This window comes from Molothrus ater, chromosome Z, assembly GCF_012460135.2.
Source record: "Molothrus ater isolate BHLD 08-10-18 breed brown headed cowbird chromosome Z, BPBGC_Mater_1.1, whole genome shotgun sequence".
NCBI lineage: Eukaryota > Metazoa > Chordata > Aves > Passeriformes > Icteridae > Molothrus > Molothrus ater.
This window is the reverse complement of record NC_050511.2, coordinates 25,439,402-25,461,061: the sequence shown is the minus strand read 5'-3', so window position 1 is coordinate 25,461,061 and position 21,660 is coordinate 25,439,402. Positions and strand designations below refer to the sequence as shown.

The following is a 21,660-nucleotide window of genomic DNA, read 5'->3' as shown; positions in this document are numbered from 1 at the left end:
TAATCAGCTTTTGTTGTGGTTCTTCTATTTTAGTTAGTATATTGTAACTTTTTGGCTAATGCTTTTCTTTTAAGTGGGGGACTCCCTAAGGAATTTTATGGCAATACTTTAAAATTTTGTTCTTGACAATGTAAGAGCTGGTTCCTTATGGGTGATTTTGTTAAAAAATATCAAAGTTATTTAAGTACTACCTTTTTTTGGAAGTATATTTTACATGAATTTGAGGACTTAAATACAGCTTTATGTTTAAACAGATAGAGGTTAAGTAGGGCATTTGGGGGTTGTCTTGCTTCATTATTTCCAAGGTACTAACCTGTTTTATTGTCCTTCAGTGCCTTTGCTACTCTAGAAGAGGAGGCTTGTACAGAGCTTGTTCCTTATCTTGCATATATACTTGACACTTTGGTCTTCGCATTTAGTAAATACCAGCATAAAAACCTGCTCATTCTTTATGATGCTATAGGAACTCTAGCAGATTCTGTAGGACATCATCTAAATAAACCAGTGAGTATACCTTATGTTCTGTAGAAGGACTTAGGATATTTTAAAAACTTGTTCAGTGTTTTTTGTAGTGTGCTTTAGATGTTATAAACTAGAAATGCTGATATTTCCGTGTACCTTTTATTAGTACTACATGCTTACAGATAAAATACATAGACTTCACGTAATTCTCCCACTACACAAATATTTGCCATTTTGAGTAAACAGGCAAAAGTGTGTGATTTGTTGTGAAATGTGCTGTTCATCATGGTTTTCTACATGCTTCAAGTTTTTTTTAGCTTAGAGGAGATAACACTGTAGATACCCCATTTGGACAAAGCACAGATAACACACAGGCAAATGTGGTGGGGTTTTTTTTAGTGTACATGTATTAATTAGTAGAAGATGTACATGTCATGTATTTGCATCTTATGATGGTTATTGAGACTTGTTTTATTTCTCTATAGTGCTTCAAATTACATATATGCCCTAGAAAAAAACTATTTTTTGTTGTTTCCATTTTACTTGCCATCTGGACCCCACACCAGCAAAGGACCTGTTTTTCAGTCTCTCTCTGAGCCTGGCAATCTCGATATTTTACAGTACCAGGAGGAAGCTAAATGGCAGCTCCTGATGAGGGTGGGACTTTCTTTAGTCAGTTAGAATTTTGTACCTTTAGACATAGCAAAATCAGTCGCCTCTTTGATACCTTCTGCAAGCAACAGCACTTTAGAGATGCCTTGCTTAGTGTCCTTGTGACTGTGGCTGTGCAGTGACAAGGAATCCAGCTTTACACCCTCCAGAAGTGCCTCCTTCTCCAGGGATAGGAAATTACTTTCTTTGTGGATTGTTAGTTTGAGGAAGAAGTTTCTGAACTTGTGGTCATGGATATAGGGTTATAGCATCAGGGCAGTAGAAGATGGTTGAGAATAGCAGATGGCACATGTAGAGCCACAATGTAAATATAAAAATGTTTTCTGCACGCCTTGTGGCAATCAGATAGATAACCTGGGCAGGTATGCTAAAACCAAACCTGGAGGAAAAGATTCACTTTGTAAAGGTACTTATGTGCTTTAGGAAAAAATATCAAATGCAAATTTTAAAATCTAGTATTAAAATATTTCTATGAATTGCAACAGTGATTGAATTACAGTATGCCTGTTTGTTCCTTTATTTGAAAAAGTAGAATATATCTCAGTTCTTTTTTAACTTTGAAATAGAATAGTATGCAGTAAAGTGTTTTAGCAGCATTTTCATCCTAAACAGGAATATATTCAGATGCTAATGCCTCCATTAATCCAGAAGTGGAACATGCTGAAGGATGAAGATAAAGATCTCTTCCCTTTATTAGAGGTAAATGTTAAAATGTGAATATTTTTTATAAAGTTTTCTAGAAACTATTTTTTTAAATAAAGTGTTCCTCCTAGGAAATATGACTGTAAAAGCAGACATTTTTAGCTATTTTCTATTAGGGAAAAAATATTCTGACCATGGTAAGAAAATTTTATGACTGAATAAATATCCTTAGGTTTAGCAGAAATAATGTAGGGGTTTTTTCTGCCATTTTGGGGTGTTTTCTTTGATAGGATTCTTTTACAAAAAAAGGATTCTATCCTCCTTTTGTTCTTGTCTTCTCTCTCCTTGCTCTCCCTTCATCCCTTCATTAAAACTATTGTCAGACAAGCTGAAGGTATGAACCAGGCCATGTAGTTTAATGCTCTCTACTTGGTGAGTGTGAAGCACCTCTAGAGGAAAACACCTCTAGAAAAATTAGTTTTGTAACTCTTAGGTTATATTAGGGCTTGTTTATGGTCAAGATACTGCATCTTAGTGTAAGTGCTGTCTGAACTCTTGTAACTGGTTTTGTATGCATTTTCATCGCTAACTCTTAAGAAGATGCTGCTGCTGAGAAATTTTCTCAACAGGTGTATGCAGGAGCAAGTAACAACTTGCTGATAGTTGCCTTGGCTCAGCTAAATCAATACCACCTTTCTAGGTCATCTTCGCTTAATCAGTTACATGTTGGTGTACTTAAAATACTAAGTTCCAAATTCCCTCTCCCAAGTAAAAGACTCTTCAAGCATGTGAAGAAAAGTAGTGACTGCTTTCTCTCTCTCCATTTTTTTAATTCCAGTGCCTGTCGTCAGTTGCTACTGCCTTGCAATCTGGCTTTCTTCCATACTGTGAACCTGTGTACCAGCGCTGTGTAAATCTGGTGCAGAAGACACTTGCACAAGCCATGGTATTTTGCTATAACTATTCCAATGTTACTTTGCTAAACCAAAGTGTTAACTATGTAAAATTAGAGATGTGCTGGGGAATTGAATATCTGCATGAAGGTGCAGTTCTGCAGCTTTTTTATCGTACTCCTGAGAAAATCTAGGATAATTTTGAAAATGTGTACTTATTTGTTGCAGTTGCATAATGCTCAGCCAGACCAGTATGAGGCTCCAGATAAAGATTTCATGATTGTGGCTCTTGATTTACTCAGTGGTTTAGCTGAAGGACTTGGAGGCAACATTGAACAGCTAGTGGCTCGCAGCAATATCCTGACATTAATGTATCAATGCATGCAGGTGAGATGATAAGCTATCTGATCTACACATTTCCTTTATTCAGAGAATCAGAAACTCTTCTAGAATTGTAACTTTTTTCTTCCTCTTTTTAGGACAAAATGCCTGAGGTACGGCAGAGTTCTTTTGCATTGTTAGGTGACCTGACAAAGGCATGTTTTCAGCATGTTAAACCTTGCATCGGTATGTTTCTTTTAGATGTTTATTAACTTGTTTTTCAAATGACTAAGAGGTTGTATTAGCCATTGTTATGCTCCCTGTTCTGTGGGTTGCCTTTTTATGGTGTGATACATGGTAATTTTCTGCAAAAGTCTGTAGTCTTTTGCCCCTTTAATTGTATGTTAAGAAAATATGTTCCTATTTTTGTGGACAGTGCAAAAGTTCATTTTTCTTCTTTATTTTTATACTCTTTTTGTTCTACTTGAATTTATTTTTAAGTTAAAATATGTCTAATATAAATCCAAAAATGGGGTAGAGAATAAGGTTTTACTTTGTTTTTCTGCTTTTTTTTTTAGTTCTGTGGAAAGTAGCATCAGTGATACACTTCCACAATGTTTGGTCTTGCCAAATGAGTGTTTGGATAGGCTTGGAATTTAAAATTATTTGACAGATGTTATGGTGACCTTTTTGACTCACTTTTCTTAAAATTTAATCAAGGATGTAATTGCCTTCTAGTCTTCATTGTTTTTTCAGGGGTAGCTGAATACATGGTTATCCTAGTGATTTGGGGGATGTTCAGTCATGATAAAACTAGTGCTTGTAGCTGTGTTTTTTTTCTTCTCTTCCTCTCTCTCCTCTCACCTGAGAAAGGGAAGGAGAGAAGATTTCTACATAAAAGTTACATAAAGATAAACTCTTTAAGGAAGATTCTAAAAGCATAATTTGAAAATATTTGAGTTTCAATCTGCTTAGGTTCTAAATAATCTGAATGTAACACTTTCCAAGTATTTAAATAAGCTTACATTATCTTTTTCTTAAATATCCCTTCCTCCCCTGCCCCCCACAATCCTAAAGTAATGGGACAAGATGGTTGTATTGTATGATGAGTTTTCAAACTGTTGTTCTTTCTAGCTGATTTCATGCCAATTTTGGGAACCAACCTAAACCCTGAGTTCATTTCTGTGTGTAACAATGCCACCTGGGCAATCGGAGAAATCTCTATCCAGATGGGTAAGATTTAATTTTTTTTTAAATTTCCGCACATTTGGAATTATTTGTTTGGGTGTTTTGGGTGAATTTTTTTTAAGTGATACCTTTACATTACTATTTAAATTAAATTTGTGATCCTTGTCCTTGTTAGTAAGTTACATGTACATGTTCTGTTTACATTATGTATATTAATGGTCATTTTCTTCTGATTTTTTTTAATTGTTTTTTTCAGGTATAGAAATGCAGCCTTATATTCCAATGGTCTTGCACCAGCTTGTAGAAATAATTAACAGACCCAACACACCAAAGACGTTGTTAGAGAACACAGGTACCCAAAAAATAACCTGTACATGGTGAAGGGAATTAAAAGATTTTTTTTAAAAATTATTTTTTGAAATTGCATAGGGGAACCACACCAGAACTGATTTTGTTATGTACTTGGCTTTTGTAAGCAAAAGCAACTCTGTTTTGCACAAGCTCTTACAAGTCTCAGTCTTGCAGCAAATCATATATCTAGATTCTAATTGCTTTCTCCTTTTATAACATTTATTATATCTATTTCTCATCTATTTAATCATTCTTCCAGTTTTATTTATGTATGAAATATGACAAATGTATGCAGTAACACTTAAAACTTAATTTCTCACTGATTTTGTTGTATGCATGTCCTTACACGTGTACTGTATATATATGTCTAGTGTTGGAAAAAATGTAATTGGCCTATATAAAACAATGAACTCTTTGAATTTACAAAAAAGTGCATTTTTATTGCAGGATAAACTTACAATATCATACACAAAAATCTAGATCTGTGATGGCAGTTTTACCACAGCATAACTGAAATAATGTTTAATTTCTGTTACCTGGTCACTTAGTAGCAAATTCCTGAAAAGAATTCAAATAATGGCATGCATATTTTATGTTCTGACTTTGCATTCCAAATTGGGAGTAATTCCCAAATGCCTTACTGAATTGGAGTTTCTGAGGCTTGTTTCTTCTGCATTCATAGAGGGCTTGTTCTGGTATGAAAAGCACCTTCCATACTTGATCAAAAAAATTATAGATAATGCAATGGGTTTATTGTTTACTATTTTACTAATTGAGGATTTTTTTTCCTTCTGTTTGAAAAACATCTTGTAAGAAAATGACAGTTTAGTTGCTATATCTGACATGATTGAATATGATGCAAGTACAATGGTTCAGTTATATTTTTGAGCAGAGTAAGAGATAATTTGGAGAGAGATTTTTCAAAGCATTTTTTTCTTTCTGTATTCTCTAAACATAAAAGCTGCACTTTCTCTGCCCCTCTATCTCATTTAGTATGGAAGGTGAACTTGAAGGAAAATTTACCTAGTTTTATGGCATATCATAGGGACTATTTTTGAAAAGAAAATTTTGAATCAAATACCTAGATGTGAAATACACATGGAATAGTGTAACAGTATAATACTGTACTAGTATAACCATATAAGATTTTCTTAACCCTGCCCTGATTCCCCTCCTCTGAACTGATGGATGTGTAATACCTGTAACTGAGAGGCATCCAATAGTTTTAAATGTATGTATGCTTCCATCATTAAGAGAATTTTTGGAAGCATCTGAACATTAATTTTTTTTTTTCAATTATCCTAATAGTTATTTTAAATGTGGATGGATAACTGCAAATAAATGTTGAGTGTGGTGTACTTATTATAAGTTTGTTGTGGGATATTTTGTTGTGTGCCACTACTATGTGCAAGAATAGTACTGGTTTTGCTGTAGCTTACTGTGTAATTAATTTTTAAAACAATTGTGAAAACACCCTTCAACAGAGATTTTTGTTCCTTGTTCAGGCTGTAGCTGTAAGAATTTACAGATAAAACTTAAAATTGTATTTTCATTTGAACTTCAGTGGAGTTTTGTAAAATGCTAAAAAATTCTAGACACTGTGAAAATTGAGTAATACTAAAAAATTGAGTACATTAACAGTGAGCTGCATCACATGAAATTAACATGTTTTAGGCTGCTAGTATATCCTACACCAAACTTTTATTTGAGAAAGCATCATCTGCTTTATTGCATGTTTCATGAAACTGTTCACAAATGCCTGTTAGTTAGAGTGTTGCATAGTATGTCCCTTGAACATAGGTTTCCTTTTTCCGCTTCATACAAATCTGCTGGATTTTAGTATTATTCATGTATTTTGCTTCAAGTAATTCTGATACATTATTCCCCACCCTCTCCTTTTTCTAAAGATTAATCTTTCGTGAGTTGAGCAAACACCATTAAAACACATTTGCATAATGATACTTTCTTTGGTCTGTCCCTTGGAACAAAGAACCAAACTACCTGATCATGTGGTGAAGCAATTTTGCTTTTTGTGTGTCCTCATGCTTTGGTATCAGACGTCAGATTCTTGAACATCTCATGAAGAAAACTTTTGTGAGCAGGAGAAGTACTAGGATTAAAGAATTAATGTTCTGCAGTCAGTCGCTTTGAGTTAGCAACCATTTTTAATTAAATTCTTTGTGAGATTATGAAGAAGACATAAACATTTGAGAAGTGTTCCATCCACTTAGGATTTTCAGACAGACCACAATATATTCTATATAAAAGTATTTGGAAATGTATTTTTACTAAAAGATTAGGTCTATAGAAACCTTGAATTCTAAATATTGGATAAAATAAAATGTTTAGAATACTTGATACTAATACTGAAAATTATTAATTTCCTTTGTAAAAAAATATCCATTATAGTACATTTCAATAAAAACTTCAAATGTGCAGAGGTAAATTTACCGTAAATGATTACTCTAAAGAGGGACTGAATGACTGCTTACACCAGAGAGCCTTTGAATTTAAAATTGTGTTTTTGGTGTTCTCTCATACTTCTTTAATTTTTTCTTTTACCTTGGAGAGTATACCATATATGTTGCTGCCTCTTATTTAGGGGGTGGTAATAAACAGCACTGGTGAAATCTTATGTTTATTATCATACACAGATTCTGTTGGTTTCTGTTTCTGAGTTATTTGTTGTTTTTTCTTTATTTTTTCTCCTCCCCCCTCATTTGCTCATGTCTTGGTTGGCGTTTGGTGGTGTATAACCGTGATTGCGTTACCTTAGCAATAACAATTGGTCGTCTTGGTTACGTTTGTCCTCAAGAGGTGGCCCCCATGCTACAGCAGTTTATAAGACCCTGGTGTGTATTATTCAATCTTTTTTTTTTAATTCATTTTTCTTCACTCTCTTTCTTTCTTTCTTTCTTTCTTCTCTCTATCTCACTTTTAGATATATTTTCAGTTGGTTACAAAATCTCAATCCTTAATCATTGCCAACCATGTGACTAATCTTGTCCTATCAGGTTTGTGAGTTTTTAGTAGCACCGTCATGTATTCTTTATGTTGTGGCTAACGACTAATTTATGCATGGGATAAGATTGTCACATGCTTGCTGTGTTAAAGCTTGACTATGAAAGAGCATTTTAAAATCCACCAGAATGACAATACAATGCATGCAAATATTGTAAAATTTAAACTGTGCATTACCTAAAATTCAGTCTGAGGCTTGAAATGCTGTAAGGAATATATGTTTATAGATTTGTTACGTATAAAATAGCTTGCTTGCTGCTGTAAAAGTTCAATAACTGTTCTGTAAGTGGTATCTGACATAATTCATACTGTGACAGTATTTTATGTTCCGCTTCTAATAATGATAGTTTCTCTAAGTATTTCAGATACATGTTTCTTTTGTATTTAATGGAATAGAGGTCACACTTTCTGACTACAGTATAACAAAAAGCCAGATTCTGGAGGTGATGCCTAATGGTATTATGCTAGTAAAAACTGTGCAACAAGTGTTTTTCTAAGTGTTAAAAATTGTGTTTCAGATCATCTTATCAGTGTGACTTATTCCATCAGATACTGTCATCTAGTTTTGACTTGGTTGAAGAAAAGTAAGAGTGATCTAAGTTTTGCTTTCCAATTTGTTAGGTGCACGTCTCTGCGAAACATAAGAGACAATGAGGAAAAGGATTCGGCATTCCGTGGGATATGTACCATGATTACGGTCAACCCCAGTGGAGTAGTCCAAGTAAGATGCATTAATAGATGCTAACTTTTCTTTACTTATGTGAAATTTAGTGAAAGCTATATATGGAGTATTAAAAAGTTTGCTTTGAAGAGATTCCCTGCAGTACGTGATGTAGCTTTATTTTGAAGTCAAGAAGCCCAAAATGTTTCTATTGTGAATGATGTGTGTCATAATCCTTCAGTAATTGTCATCTAAAAAGAAAAGGGGAGAAGTACTGTTAAAATGAATTTTTGTCTTTTACTTGCAATGAATATGTAAATAATGAACTTCAATTAAAATAATTGTATTTTGATACTTCTGTCAGGTTGTGGTCAGGATCTGTATGCAAATATAAGGTAAAAGTTGACATTCTTAGACCCATTTTCCACATGTAACCTAGGTTTTTAGAACAAGAAAGAGAACAAAACTAGTAACCACCCCTTTGTTCTTAACACTTGGGTAGGGAATATTCTGTTTCAACTTTGGATCAATTTTTCCAGGAGTCAATGTAACGATGAACATGCATCTCTTTAAAAGAAATGGTAAAATTGAAGAATAGAATATGACTTGATCTTTAGTCTCCACATCTCTAAAGTAAAGCTGTATCAATGTAATACTTTTTAAGAGGAAAACAAAATTGATCTTTCCCTTTTCTCTGCCTGGAATTCTTCTTCCTGAAACATAAGAATTGAACATTTGCCTTGTTCTGAAATGTGCGGTTCATTTCATTTAGACCTTATTCTGTACTTTACAATTCAGACTTCTATTGTCTGTTCATTCATGTAGCTTACAGAGAGGGGCTAAATAAGGACCCATTTCATTAACTCATCTTTTCTCTCTAATCATCCTCAGTTCCTATTTCTTGCATTAGCAACATTATTTTTAAACACTGGTATTCTGTTGGTGTAGGAGGAGGTAATGCATGACAGCAGATGAATGGGGTATAGGGATTTTGAAGTGGCTTTAGTTTTGAACCTCTATGATAAATGTTCTCTGTGTCCCAGAAAAAAATTACTTTAAGGAATAAAACAGATTTTTTTCCCTAACTGGAAATGTGTGAGAGATGCATTTGTTGCATGTGAGTAAAGGAAGTAGATATTGCATTTGTAGGCGTACTGAAAGAATTAAAGTTATACTAGTGTGGTGCAGAGGGGAGAGTTATGGTTGTTTTCACTGTGGTTTAATTTGAGATACTCAGCAATTTCTGTAGCTGAACATTTAGGCATGCAGTAATTTATTGTTGTCTGAATTAAGTGGAAAATAAATACATAAAAGCAAAAGCAGTTGTAAATTAGGATCAAAGACCATCCACTTCACAGAATGAACATCAAGCATTGTTTTCAGATGTATAAATTGAGGTTTCTAACCTATATGATTGTTTAAACTTGTAGGACTTTATTTTTTTTTGTGATGCTGTTGCATCATGGATTAGCCCAAAAGATGATCTTCGAGACATGTTCTGTAAGGTAAGGTTGCTAAGATAATAGTATATCCTAGTGGTGGCTGTTTTACATCCTCTGGTTTCTTTCTTTCTGTTTCACTTTCAAGTAAAAGTGCTTTCTAGCAGTTACTGTGTTTGTGGTCATGGAGACAAAGCAACATGAAAATCCTGACTTCTTTTTTTAACCTGTATCTTCTTATATCGATTTGGATTATTCCAAATTTTTTTAAATAGTTGCAAAGTTCACTTGTGTTTTTTGAAGGGATAATGATCCTCAAACAGCTTTCCAGCTTACTATGTTTTTCCTGCATTTGGAAGAACAGGCAAGTTTATGCTACATGTAAGACTTTTTTTTGAGGAAATGAGATTTTTATGGTTCAAGACTGTTTTTTGCCACAAAGATGGCTACTTTATTTTGGAGACATACATAAGTTTCAAATTAAAAATATCCTAGTCGTATCTTGTTTCTCATAACTCCTGCTGAAAATAAGAGATTGCTTAATCCTCCTTAGAATCCCTCTTAGTTGAGTAAGTTTCAAGAAACTAACATGCAGTTATACCCAAGAATAGGTATGTGAATTTGCTTATCCCTAGGCAAAGCATCAGTAGAATTTAAAAATTTAAACTACAGGACTGTTTGCCTTGTATTGAGTTAGTAAAAAACAAACTCAATACAAAAACCAAGAAAGTAAAAAACAAAAAAGCCTTACCCAGAATGTGCTACACTGTATTTTGGCACTAGTGTCTTAAATTAAAAAAAAAAAGAAAGAGAGTAGAATTTAAAAATTTAAACTAAAGGACTGTTTGCCTTGTATTGAGTTAGTAAAAAACAAACTCAATACAAAAACCAAAAAAGTAAAAAAAAAAAAAAAAAGCCTTACCCAGAATGTGCTACACTGTATTTTGGCACTAGTGTCTTAAATTAAAAAAAAAAAAGAAAGAGAGAGACAGTGGTTTACCTCACAAGCTCTAAAGTGAAATTCCCATTGTCAGGAAGTTCTATGTCAAAAGTAAGGTTCATGATATTCTTAAAGAAAAAACAGAGCATATTCTTAAGTACTTATTAGGCTCATGGATTGGTATTGGCACTTCTTCAATTAATGACATGTGTGAGCATCAAATCAGAAGCTAGAACTTCTCTATCCCATCTTTAAGATCAAAGGCAGAAATCTTGCTGTCCTAGTTAGTCTCTCAGATAACTGTCTTCCTTCCAAGGAGCATTAGATCTAGACAAGGTGCAGCTATGAGTAGTCTAACATCAGCAGAATGAAACAGCAATTACAACTTAAAAGAGGGTCCTGGATAGAGTCTGTGATGATTGCCCAAAGCAGTCTCACTGCATGTTTTTGCACCAATCCTTCAGCAGGTTAAACTCCTCTTTTTCTGATTCTTTTCAAGTGATCCATTTGGGAAACAATGCATTCAAATCTAAACAGAGTGGTTCTTGGTCACTTGGCAAAAGGAGATCCTTGCTTTTTTAAGCAAGCAATTTTAAAGTAGTTTTGTGGGATTTGCCTTACAGAAAAGGAGACAAAGTTTTCTTCAGTGATAACCCACAGGGCTTTTAGACAACTTCTTTATGAGTATGTGATTGCTGTAGTCCAAGTAGATGTTTTCAAACAGTAATTATGACTTCAGGAACAAGGGAAATAAACTGGATTTGTCCAAGTTTTCAAATTTTCTTTAAAACTTATTTATTCTTTAGTACTAGAACTACAAGAGAAGATACTTTCAAGAGCATGGATAGATGAGCTGCCAGTGTTAAAATCTGACTCATAACCTTTTGTCTATCACTGAGCATTCTTAGATTTTTCAGCTGGTTAATGTGAAACCATTTGGGTTTAGGAAAGCCTGCTTGTGGGAGGGAGAAAAGCAGTAAGTTAACTGGTTGCATGTCATTACCACTACATTAGTTTAAAAACAGATCTGCTTGACAGTCTTGTGTTGAACTTGTTACCATGAGCCTGAATTTTGACATTGCCTTTTATTTGAGGATGTATTCATGACAGACTGTTCCACAATTTTTGACACTGAATGTAAAAAGGGAAAACAAAACTTTAGATTTTCTTGGTATAATTTTCTATGAGGAACAGTAATTCTTTCTGCTTTTGTCCTTTTTAATGTTTTGGTTTTACTTGCTGTTTTGAGAGATAACATACTAAGATTTTTTTTTTAATAGCATAATTTCATTTTCAGGTGGTTTATTATATCAAACAGTCCAAACAGAAACCTGTAGATTATTTGTTTTCCTCTTTCACTGGATTTTGAATGCCATTGACTGTGGATCCCTGTTATTTCAAAACAAAGAAGGTTTTAAGAGCTTCATTTTTAGTGAAGTTTTCTTAGGGGTTCCATGCAGAAAACAGAGTTCTCAAACATTTTATATTTGTGCTAGAAATTGACAGGTATTCATTCTATCAAAAGCTGGCTGCCATTTAACTCAACTTCCCACAACATACTTCACATCTGTTAAAAAATAAATGTGAACACAGTAGTCTTTAAATATATGTCAATTGATATGGATGGATGGATGGATGGATGGATGGATGGATGGATGGATGGATGGATGGATGGATGGATGGATGGATGGATGGATGGATGGATGGATGGATGAAAAACGAATTGAAAAAATTATAATTAAACATTCTGAAATGGCTTAACCCTAGGTTTTAAGTTACCTATTAAAAATATATATAAATACGTATACATACACTACTTTCTTTGGGTAACTGTATTCTTTATGTCACCTTTAAAGAAGCACATTAGAAAGACCTTGCTCTACTTCTTTGCTTCTTTGTAGCATTTCAATATGATATTGGAGAATTCGAATTGCCACATGTACAACTCAGCAGTTTGTGGCTTACAGCATATGAGGCTACTAAATAATTTAGCCTCTATTTTTTCCTTATTTTGACTTCTCCTTTCTCATTTGTAGATTCTTCATGGATTTAAAAATCAAGTTGGGGATGAGAATTGGAGGCGTTTCTCTGACCAGTTTCCTCTTCCCTTAAAAGAGCGCCTTGCAGCTTACTATGGAGTTTAACCTCATGCACTGTAGCTGCAGTCCCATAATTAGAGGTAAGCACATGAGTCTTGCTTGCCAGAGAGAACTGGGACTTCCTCCCTGTTTGCATCATATGAAACATCATTACTTCATCAGTCTAGAATTGCTGAGCTACTACTTCGTATATGAAGGAAAGAAAGAAGGGATGATAATATACCTAAATGATGGGGATTGTAGCAAAAGCATTTGTCTCATTTTTTCTATTGTTACAGAGAGAGAAAGAAAGAAAGAAAGAAAAAAAAACTGAGTCTATGATACACACATTAGTTTATCAAGAAAGTTGAAAGTATAGGTATGACAAACTGCTGGTTCAAGTTTAATAAGCAAAGTGATGAATATGATCCTCAAGTCATCGTACTAAAGACACAGGCTATCTTATATGTTGTGAATTAATAGATGGCAGATGTGGTCTAAGAGAGAATACTCTCCTAGAATAAGAAAGCAAGTTTGTTAACACACTAGCTATGGGAAGTCTGATGGCCTCCTACCTACATACTAAATGATCTTTCCACTGAATAAAGAATGCTATGCTAATAACTACTGTACCTGTAAAGCTTGATGCTTGGGGGAGTCTGATATGTGTTTATTATTGCCATGTTCCATTTTGTGTGTCAGCTCAGAAGTGTTAGACACTTGTGTGTGGAGAATGATTCAGCTTTGACAAAGAATAGTGAAAATGCATTCCAGAGTACCTCTATTACTATACCACCTTGCTTTGTATGCTACCTGTGTATGCTGTATAAAGCAAATTTCCCATGTGTGATACTGTGAAGAGATTATTATATTACCCCAAAAAAGAGAGAATTAAGTTTATTCTTTTAGTCTCTATACAAATTTGATACTTTTAGTAGAATTTTTGTATTAAAATTATGAGAGTGAGTCATGCAGTTCTGTTTAGTGTTGGAATGGACAACTGTTTAAAATTCAGCCTAAGATTTTTTTCAAAGTCAGTGTCGTAAAATTGCGTGTTTGATCGGAACATTGGATTAAAAATTAAACAGCTACATACTTATCAATGAGAGCGTTTTAGTTCTGACATGAGGATGTTTTCCTGATGAAAAGAAAACAAAAGTGATAAAATCTGCCATTGTTCTCAGTTTCAACTGCAGAGAAGGTATGGCTATCTTGTTTAATCCACTCAGAAGAGAAGCTGCTAGGTCAGGTGCAGATATGTTTAATATTCTTTTTCAGTGTCATAACTACCTCATAATTTTGTGCTAAAAATTGAAAAACTGGTTAGAATATGTAGGGTGCTTTTGTCTTAAATCTAAATTTAACATAATAGTGGAATTGTCAATGTAGTTTGAAAGCATATATATTGTTGTTTCATGAATAGTATTTTATCTGATACAGATGGGCTGGTTTCTTAGCAGACTTAAAAGGGATCATTAGGCATAAATTCATTTTTAAGTTAGAGGTTGGCACTTAGTGCTTGAAAAAGACTCTTGTTTATGTATCTATCTGCCAGAGGTTCCAGGTAAGATTTAATTATACCATTATCTTTTCCCTTTACAGGTCCTTCAGTCTGGGAGACTATGAGGGAGCCTCTGCACCCAGGGAAAATGTTACCCTTTACTGGGGGGAAGGGTAAACCAGTAGGGAATACAGTACAATCCCAACCCTACTGGGAGGGGCGGGAGGGAGGTGTTGCCGTCACTGTATTAAGTCGATGTTGGGAAATGTTTTAACATCTGGAGCCTTTGTGGGTGGAAATCTGTCTCCTATTACACCTCTGCACTGGATGTGAAGAAGAAAAAAAAAAGAATCTAGTCACAAAACAGCACATTCTGGAATATTGTGGGGATTTGTACCAAAATAAGAAACCATATAATTGAACCATAGGGATACGTAAAGAGGAAAAATATTTTGCGCACAATAAAGGAAACCTAAGAATGGGGGTCACAAACAGTAAAAGGCTTTCTTTTTTGTTTTCTGTTTTTTTAAGTAAGGGTTTTCTACATTATTTCATCCTGCTTGGGGATTCCTAGATATTTGCATGTTAATGAAGAACTACACAAACGAAGTTAGTCAGTTAAAATGCAGCTTGTGTCTGTATTAGGAACAGGCACTTGCAGTGTACAGTATAGAAACCCCATCATAAAATAATAAAGGTTAACTTGGACAAAATGAAGCAACCTGCTAGCTGCCAAATAAGTCACTCCTTTCATTTTTGGGGTAAGGAGAGGTACACTGCAAAGGAAAGATTGACATCTTAATTTTTACGTTAAGAGAAACAACCAAGGTAGTGGATATGATTTTATTATTGTACTTTGTTAGTTTTGATTTCTAGAGTAAGGCATTATTCCTAACTTGCAGTTTAAGGTTCAGGCATGCGTTCTGGCTCATAGTGATCAGAAGTAATTTTAATTAGTGGGAAAGTAGCATGCTTGCATCACATAGAGTGAAATTGGTATACATTTACCTATGTTGCGCCAGTTTTGTGTTGCAGTTTACCAATTCAATATAGCCCTGCATTTAAAATTCCTTTTTAAGATTCAGTGGAATTTATTTTTATTAAGAATATAGATATAAAGTACTGTAGTTAACAATTAGGCCTTGAAATACCTTTTTAGGATCTGTTAAGATTAAGATTGATATTGTATTGTGTGTAACCTGCACAATGTGGAAAGCTGATATAGCTGTGCAAAATATTTGCCTCTGTGCTGTCAGTGTGATGTGCTTTCTGCATGGTTATATACTAGTGATTTATCAGAATCTCTAAAATGAGTTACATGGTAAGACCCGTTAAAGGCTGCATAAGTGTTAGTTGGCACGTAAAGACAATTGTAGAAGTTGATGACAAGATTGCTATATTTGTGTTTATTCCCACTCAACGTATTATCTTCTACGCTTTCTTTTTGTTCAAAGCATGATCTTAAGAGATGTTTAAGTTAATGGATGTAATGCAGGGTATCTACACTGTATCGGCGCATGTTGGTGGCCCTTTGTGATGTAGTTAAATGCACAAGGGTGCAAGTTTAAAGCTACAGAGTGAAAGTTGGTTTGGATCCTCTTCATTTCATTTGTTTAGCTTTTCTGTTGTGTTTTTTTTTTCTCTACTTACATGTATTCCTGTGAATAAATCCTTGTTAAGTTAACGCTTTACTTTTCCTTCCATGTGTATTTTCTTATGTACTGTGAATGTGAAATCCTAACTGGTACACTTGATCTTGTGTCCATCTGAAAGTGGCAAGTCTTTATTAATTTAGATTGCCTAAAGAGTATCCCATGATGATAAAGGAAAATGGAGAGATTTTTAGCTCTGCTGGTCAGAGGTGAAGCCACACCTTTCCATTTTTCAAGTGCTGCATTATTAATCTGCAAAACAAATTAAGCCATAACAGCCTTTTTGTAGATTTAGTTTCTCACCTTTGCATTGCAGAATGGATACTGGATAACAGTTTTCGGTTTAGTTGGTGTTTTCTGGTTTTTTGTGGGGGTTTTTTTGGGTTTTTTTGTTTGTTTTTGGGGGGGGGGGATGTTTTTCTTTTTTGTTTTTGTTTTTTTTTTTATTTTTTATTTTTTGTGGGGTTTTTCTCTTTGGTTGGTTAGTTGGTTTATTGGGGTTTTTTTGTGTATTTTGGGGGATCTTGGAGGGGCTTGTGGTTTTTTTATTCTTTGTTTTGGTTTGGGATTTTGGGGTGGTTTTTTTGTTATTTTTTGTTTGGTTTAATTTTGGTTTTGTTTGGTTTGAGGTTTTTTTTGGTTGGGGCTTTTTTAAGAACTTGCTCTTCTTTGCATGGTTCTGTTCTTTGACTGTTGAATGATTTAGCTATTGCACTGAAGTTTGAGCTGTGTGAGTGTGAACTTTAAAATGCTGTTTAAGGAGTTTAGACTTTTTTCTTTTTCAGTGCATGATCACATGCATGTTTTATGTCCTGTTCCCATCCACCGCCCCGCCCCCCGTTTTTTTTTTGGCTTTGCAAATTTTAGTGGATTATGCCTGAAGCATAGTTTGGACATGTATTGTATGAAATATATTTGATAATGCCAGTACATAGTATTCATTCAATTTGATCAAAATTGCATGTGGTAACTTGCTTTCAAGTTACATTACTTTGATAGCAAACCAAAAATACCTTCTCAACTAATATTTCTGATAAAAATTAGTAAAATTCAATTTAAAAAAATTAATTTGAAAGGGAACATCCCTGCCCAACATTTAGCAAGGTGCTATATTATTTTAGACCCAAACTTGCTTTAATTTTAAGTGTGTTTGAACATTAAGGAAGAGTTTCAGAGAAATGACATTAAAAAGTTTGTAGAATAGAAAACCTACCCAAATCATACAGTAGCATAACAACTAAAATCTGGGTTTAACTAAACTTCTTAAATTTCAGAAAGCCCCTTTAACCAAATAAAACCACTCCACCTCACCTTGGATTAGCTTAGGATGCCACTTTTGTACATATTTGTTTTAACACATACTTGTACAGATATGAACTGATCTGTTATGACAACAAGGAAAATAATTTAAAAGGGCAGGAATAACTAGTACAGGAATACACAAAATAGTGTTTTGTATCAATAAGTTCTCTCATGGTATATTTTAAAGCAAGTAAACCATATTCCTAATGCATAATATAGTGCAGAGATTTGCAGAATCCTTTTAGGGTGTAATGTGAGGTAAGAGAAGTTCTGAAACAGCATTAATATTTAAAATTGAATTATTGCATCATGGGATATATAAAAAGCATCTTAATTCTTGTGTAGTCTTGACAGTTCTTGAATGTTGACTGGATGTTCTGGTAGAATTGTGAGTTTGTCTTTGTTACATTCCAGTGTTTCTGCCTCTTGGCATGCTAAAAGCACGGCTTACTTCATTTGCTCCTTACACACTGAAAAAGTGCTGTTAGTGTGCTAAACTACAGAAATAGCCGCTGCTATGTAATGGTGTAGATTTTTCTACTTGAATAATTTTGTTGTAGGAACCTCAGGAGGTCAGTGTTTACTGTTTTTATATATGCCTTTTTCCTGTTTTGAGTTTCCCTTTTTGAAGGATTCTGAGAGTGAAAAAAAGCTGCTGATCAACCTAAGTTGGTAACAGAAAGTGTATTTAAAATCCTTATAAATGCATCTTTTTGGCAGTTCAAAATTGCTGTTAAATTAGTCTTAAGTGAAGTTCAATAATAAATTTTTTTCGTAACACAGTCAGGAAACGGCTCATTTTATTTTGGAAAACAGACTAGTTCATTATTTTAACCAGCGCAAGCAAAAAGTAATCAGTTTTGTATTTTTTTTCCAAAGTTTGATTATTTTCTTAATCAGTGAGTATGTATATATTTAAATTGTAAGAAACTAATTCTTATGCTTTAGTTCATTGGTTCTTGAAGCTTGTACTCAGAAGATCACTTTTAGAAGAATAGGTTAAAATTTGTAATCATTATAATTTTTAAAATATGAAGTAGCATAAATTTTGTGACTAATAATATTGATACACACTGTGATTTTTTTTTAGGACTTTCATGTTAGCATCAGTCTTAATTACTTAAACTGCATATATTGTATAATAGTAAAATGTATATTTTAAATCTTAAAGTGGCTTTCCTCAAGCAAAACTCAATGCTACTTAGAAATATTCAAATACTAGCTTTATCTCAGGTGAATATTCTTGTACCCTTTTTGTTCAGAACACATGCATATAAAAATGTGTTGTAGTTTTATCAGTTTATGTATTTCATTTAGGCAGCTCCTCTTGTCTTAAACTTACTCTAAATTAATCTTCTACTGTGGGACAATAATGACTTTTGCTTCACCTATATTATTCATATTGAATGTATTAACAGATAAGGTGTAAAAACGTTCTTCCCTTAAGGAGAATGCATCCATATTCAAACAGCTGAATTATTACTTTAAAAAATGCTTTAAATGCAACATTAAATTGGAAAATTTTTTTTCAGATATTTTCAAAGAAAGAAGTTGTAACTTAACACTAACTGCTTCCATACTAGCTCTTTCATGAGGATGACAGAAAGCTTTTATATAGGGTCTAAAGTGTGACTTTTTATCTTAGATGAAGGTTAAACTCTGTGGTGAAATGGCAAAACATCCTGCAGTTAATCTCAGATAGATGCTGATGTAGTTTGCACACATATTTGTGTATAAGATTACATAACCTCACCGTAAATAAATAAAGCTTGTTCACTAGCAATGTATTTCACTCACCTATGCGTTCTCCAGGATTATTTGTATCCATCAGTCTTCTATGTATTCTCCAGTAGAAACTACATTTTATTTGCCACTGATGCTTGCTCTTTGCACTTAACAGTTGGAGCAGGCCAGTTTTAAATGGGGAACTGAGGCAAGTACTCTTCTTACTTGCCTTGTATATTCTGCTAAAATAGTGATATTCACTCGCTTGAATGTACGTAAATGAGGGAAGTTTGAGATGACTCTATAGGATGAATCCCTGTGTGGTGTTACAGTATGTTTTAAGTAAGCCAAATCCATATCTCAAAGAATTCAGCACTTACAGTATAGTATCATTTTTCTATAAATTTGTTATGTTGTGCTACTTTCACTTTAGGTATCTACTTCCTCATTTTGAGTGAGCAACAAAATTAACAAGGTTTGAGTGTTTTTTGTGAGGACAGCAATGAGAATAAAACGTATAAGGAGGTTTATTTGGCTGTTGAAATCTGCAGTGTAGTATCTTTTTTTGTGTAAATAGATAGTTATGTTGTACATTGTCTGACTTAGTGATACTAGAGACTTCTAAAATTTTTAATTGGGTGAATTACACAAAACAGTTTTAAATGAAGGGAGACCAGATCTTTCTGCTGACAACTTAGGTTGTGTAAGTTTTGCTTGAAAGCTTTAAATCTTATGTTTCTGTATCTGCCACAATGTTGGAATGTTTCCTTCAAACATATCCTCCTGCAACCTCTCAAACTGTACTTACTAAATTGAGTGATATTTCTTGAAGTCTGCCTATGTGCTAACAGAACTTCATTTTAATAGAATATGGTTTTAATTTTTGATAAGCTGCTGAATTTTAAAAGAGTTTTTGGGGCCACCAAATATTTTGGATCATGCAGAGAATATATATTGTACTGTAGTAATTTTGTATTTACATTTGTATGATGTGACATAATAGATGTGAATGTTAATCACTGCTTGACTATGTTAATAAAGTTGTTGAAATATAGATGTTGCATTCCAATTTTTGATGAATGATTGAAATTTATTGTTCAATTTATGTTTTGCCTGACCCAGTAGTACACTCTTCTAATTCACATGTGTAGATTCTAGTATCTCTGAATTAAGGATTTTTGTTTTATCTGAAAGAGAATAGTCTTCGGATAACTTGATGTTAGCTTAGTTTAGATACTTCACGCTGCTTGAGGGTAGATCAATATATGAAAAAGGAGGCTTAGGTGGATTGAAATTATAACATGTTGGGTGATAACTATAACTGCTTTGCTATTGAGAAATGTTACATTAACTATGTGTCTTGAAACAATTGATACTTGCTAAGCCTGACGAAATGGGAAAGTGGAGAAAAATTTTGTACTTATTTCCTGGGCTATCAATAATGTGAATAATTAAACAATGAGTAAACCAGAAATAAATTAAAATTATTCGAGACCTTGAACCAAAATTTGCAGTGGTCTTAATCTAATTTTATCTAGCTTTCATGGGATCATGGTAATACAAGCTATTTAAAGAGTTGTCCTTACAGAACTTTAGGCAGTTCTATAGATTAGAAGTCTCTAAAATATGAAACAATGGTTTCTTTCAATCCACACATGTGGAGTTGAACATTTTATGTTCACTTTTAATATTTAACAGTTGGTCAATAGCATGTAGACAACTTAGACCATGACATGTGTCTTGTCAGTATAGGACATGAAAGAACACAAGCTTACACCACTGTTCTCAATGTGAAGAAAAAAGGGAAGTTTATTTTCTAACTCTAACATTTATAGTTTTCCAAAAGTGACAGCGGATTGGAGGGTGACAGTGCCACTTCTCCAATGACACTGGTCAAACTAACAGTCTATCAACGTTCTCTTCCTCCATAAAGGAATGCAAAACAATGAGTTATTTACAAAAAGTGTGTGAGAAAGCTCACTACAAGAATATCAACATCAGAAGGCTTTGAAAATCTTGAAAAACTAGAATGAGTGTCTAGCACAGATTGCTTATCTGTTAATAATTTTATTGAACTTAGTCATTACACTATATAAGCAACTGACTAATATAGCAATAAAGTGCATACATATAAATACTATAATGAAATTTATTACTAATTAACTAATTACTTGCACGCTTGGCTGAAACTCTGTTTAAATGAAGGACTTCCATTTCCTGAAATAAGAGAAGGGCATGGAATAGCAGTGTAGAGACCAAGCTGCTTAGCAGAAATACCAGTTCCTGGTGGCTGAACACAAGTGGCTGCATAGGAGGGGATTGGAAAAGTTTAGCTTACTTTCAAACAGGGATTCCCACTCACCTTATGTTCAACATACTGCTGTCAATAGTTTGTTCAAGACTTCTGCTATCAGCTAAACACCTGATTTTAAGCTGTGGCCTCTAATTTTGAGTGTGAGGTTAATTACTACCTGTATTTAAAAACATTAAGAGGATGAAGTATGTTTTAAGTACAGGAAATTAATGTTACAAAGCTTGTGGAAAGGTGCAAAAGATTGAACATAATTTTATGTCATGGTATTTATTTTTAAAAAAAAGACATCTAAATTTGTATTCGAGTGCAGAGGCATTTCAATAGGCGTAGAGTGTGTAGAAAATAATTTATGTATGTTAAGTGCTCACAGACTAGTTGTGGGTAACTTTTTTTTTCCCAGAATGATTCACGGTGAAACAGACAGTGAAAGGACTGATCTTTCACAGGCATTTACCCTTGTTCCGTATAAAATGAGCAGTTTAGACTATTAAAACCGCT

The 21,660-nt window shown here is 33.8% G+C and overlaps 1 protein-coding gene across 3 annotated transcripts in view; it reads left to right on the top strand.

The window, feature by feature from the left end:
• The window catches only part of TNPO1 (transportin 1), a 73,984-nt gene extending 54,082 nt beyond the window's left edge, over positions 1-19,902 (top strand). The window contains exons 15-26 of one of the 3 annotated variants that reach the window (XM_036402867.2): positions 333-504; positions 1,747-1,833; positions 2,615-2,722; positions 2,898-3,056; positions 3,149-3,236; positions 4,125-4,223; positions 4,435-4,530; positions 7,306-7,381; positions 8,172-8,271; positions 9,642-9,716; positions 12,627-12,769; positions 14,271-19,902. In XM_036402867.2, the coding sequence (XP_036258760.1) occupies positions 333-504; positions 1,747-1,833; positions 2,615-2,722; positions 2,898-3,056; positions 3,149-3,236; positions 4,125-4,223; positions 4,435-4,530; positions 7,306-7,381; positions 8,172-8,271; positions 9,642-9,716; positions 12,627-12,734 (1,168 nt within the window). In that variant the 3' untranslated portion in view covers positions 12,735-12,769; positions 14,271-19,902. Of the gene's footprint in view, positions 1-332; positions 505-1,746; positions 1,834-2,614; positions 2,723-2,897; positions 3,057-3,148; positions 3,237-4,124; positions 4,224-4,434; positions 4,531-7,305; positions 7,382-7,470; positions 7,544-8,171; positions 8,272-9,641; positions 9,717-12,626; positions 12,770-14,270 lie in introns of those variants that run through there. The other 2 variants (XR_004982034.2, XM_036402868.2) reach the window with 2 other exon arrangements.
• Positions 19,903-21,660: the final 1,758 nt, after the last annotated feature.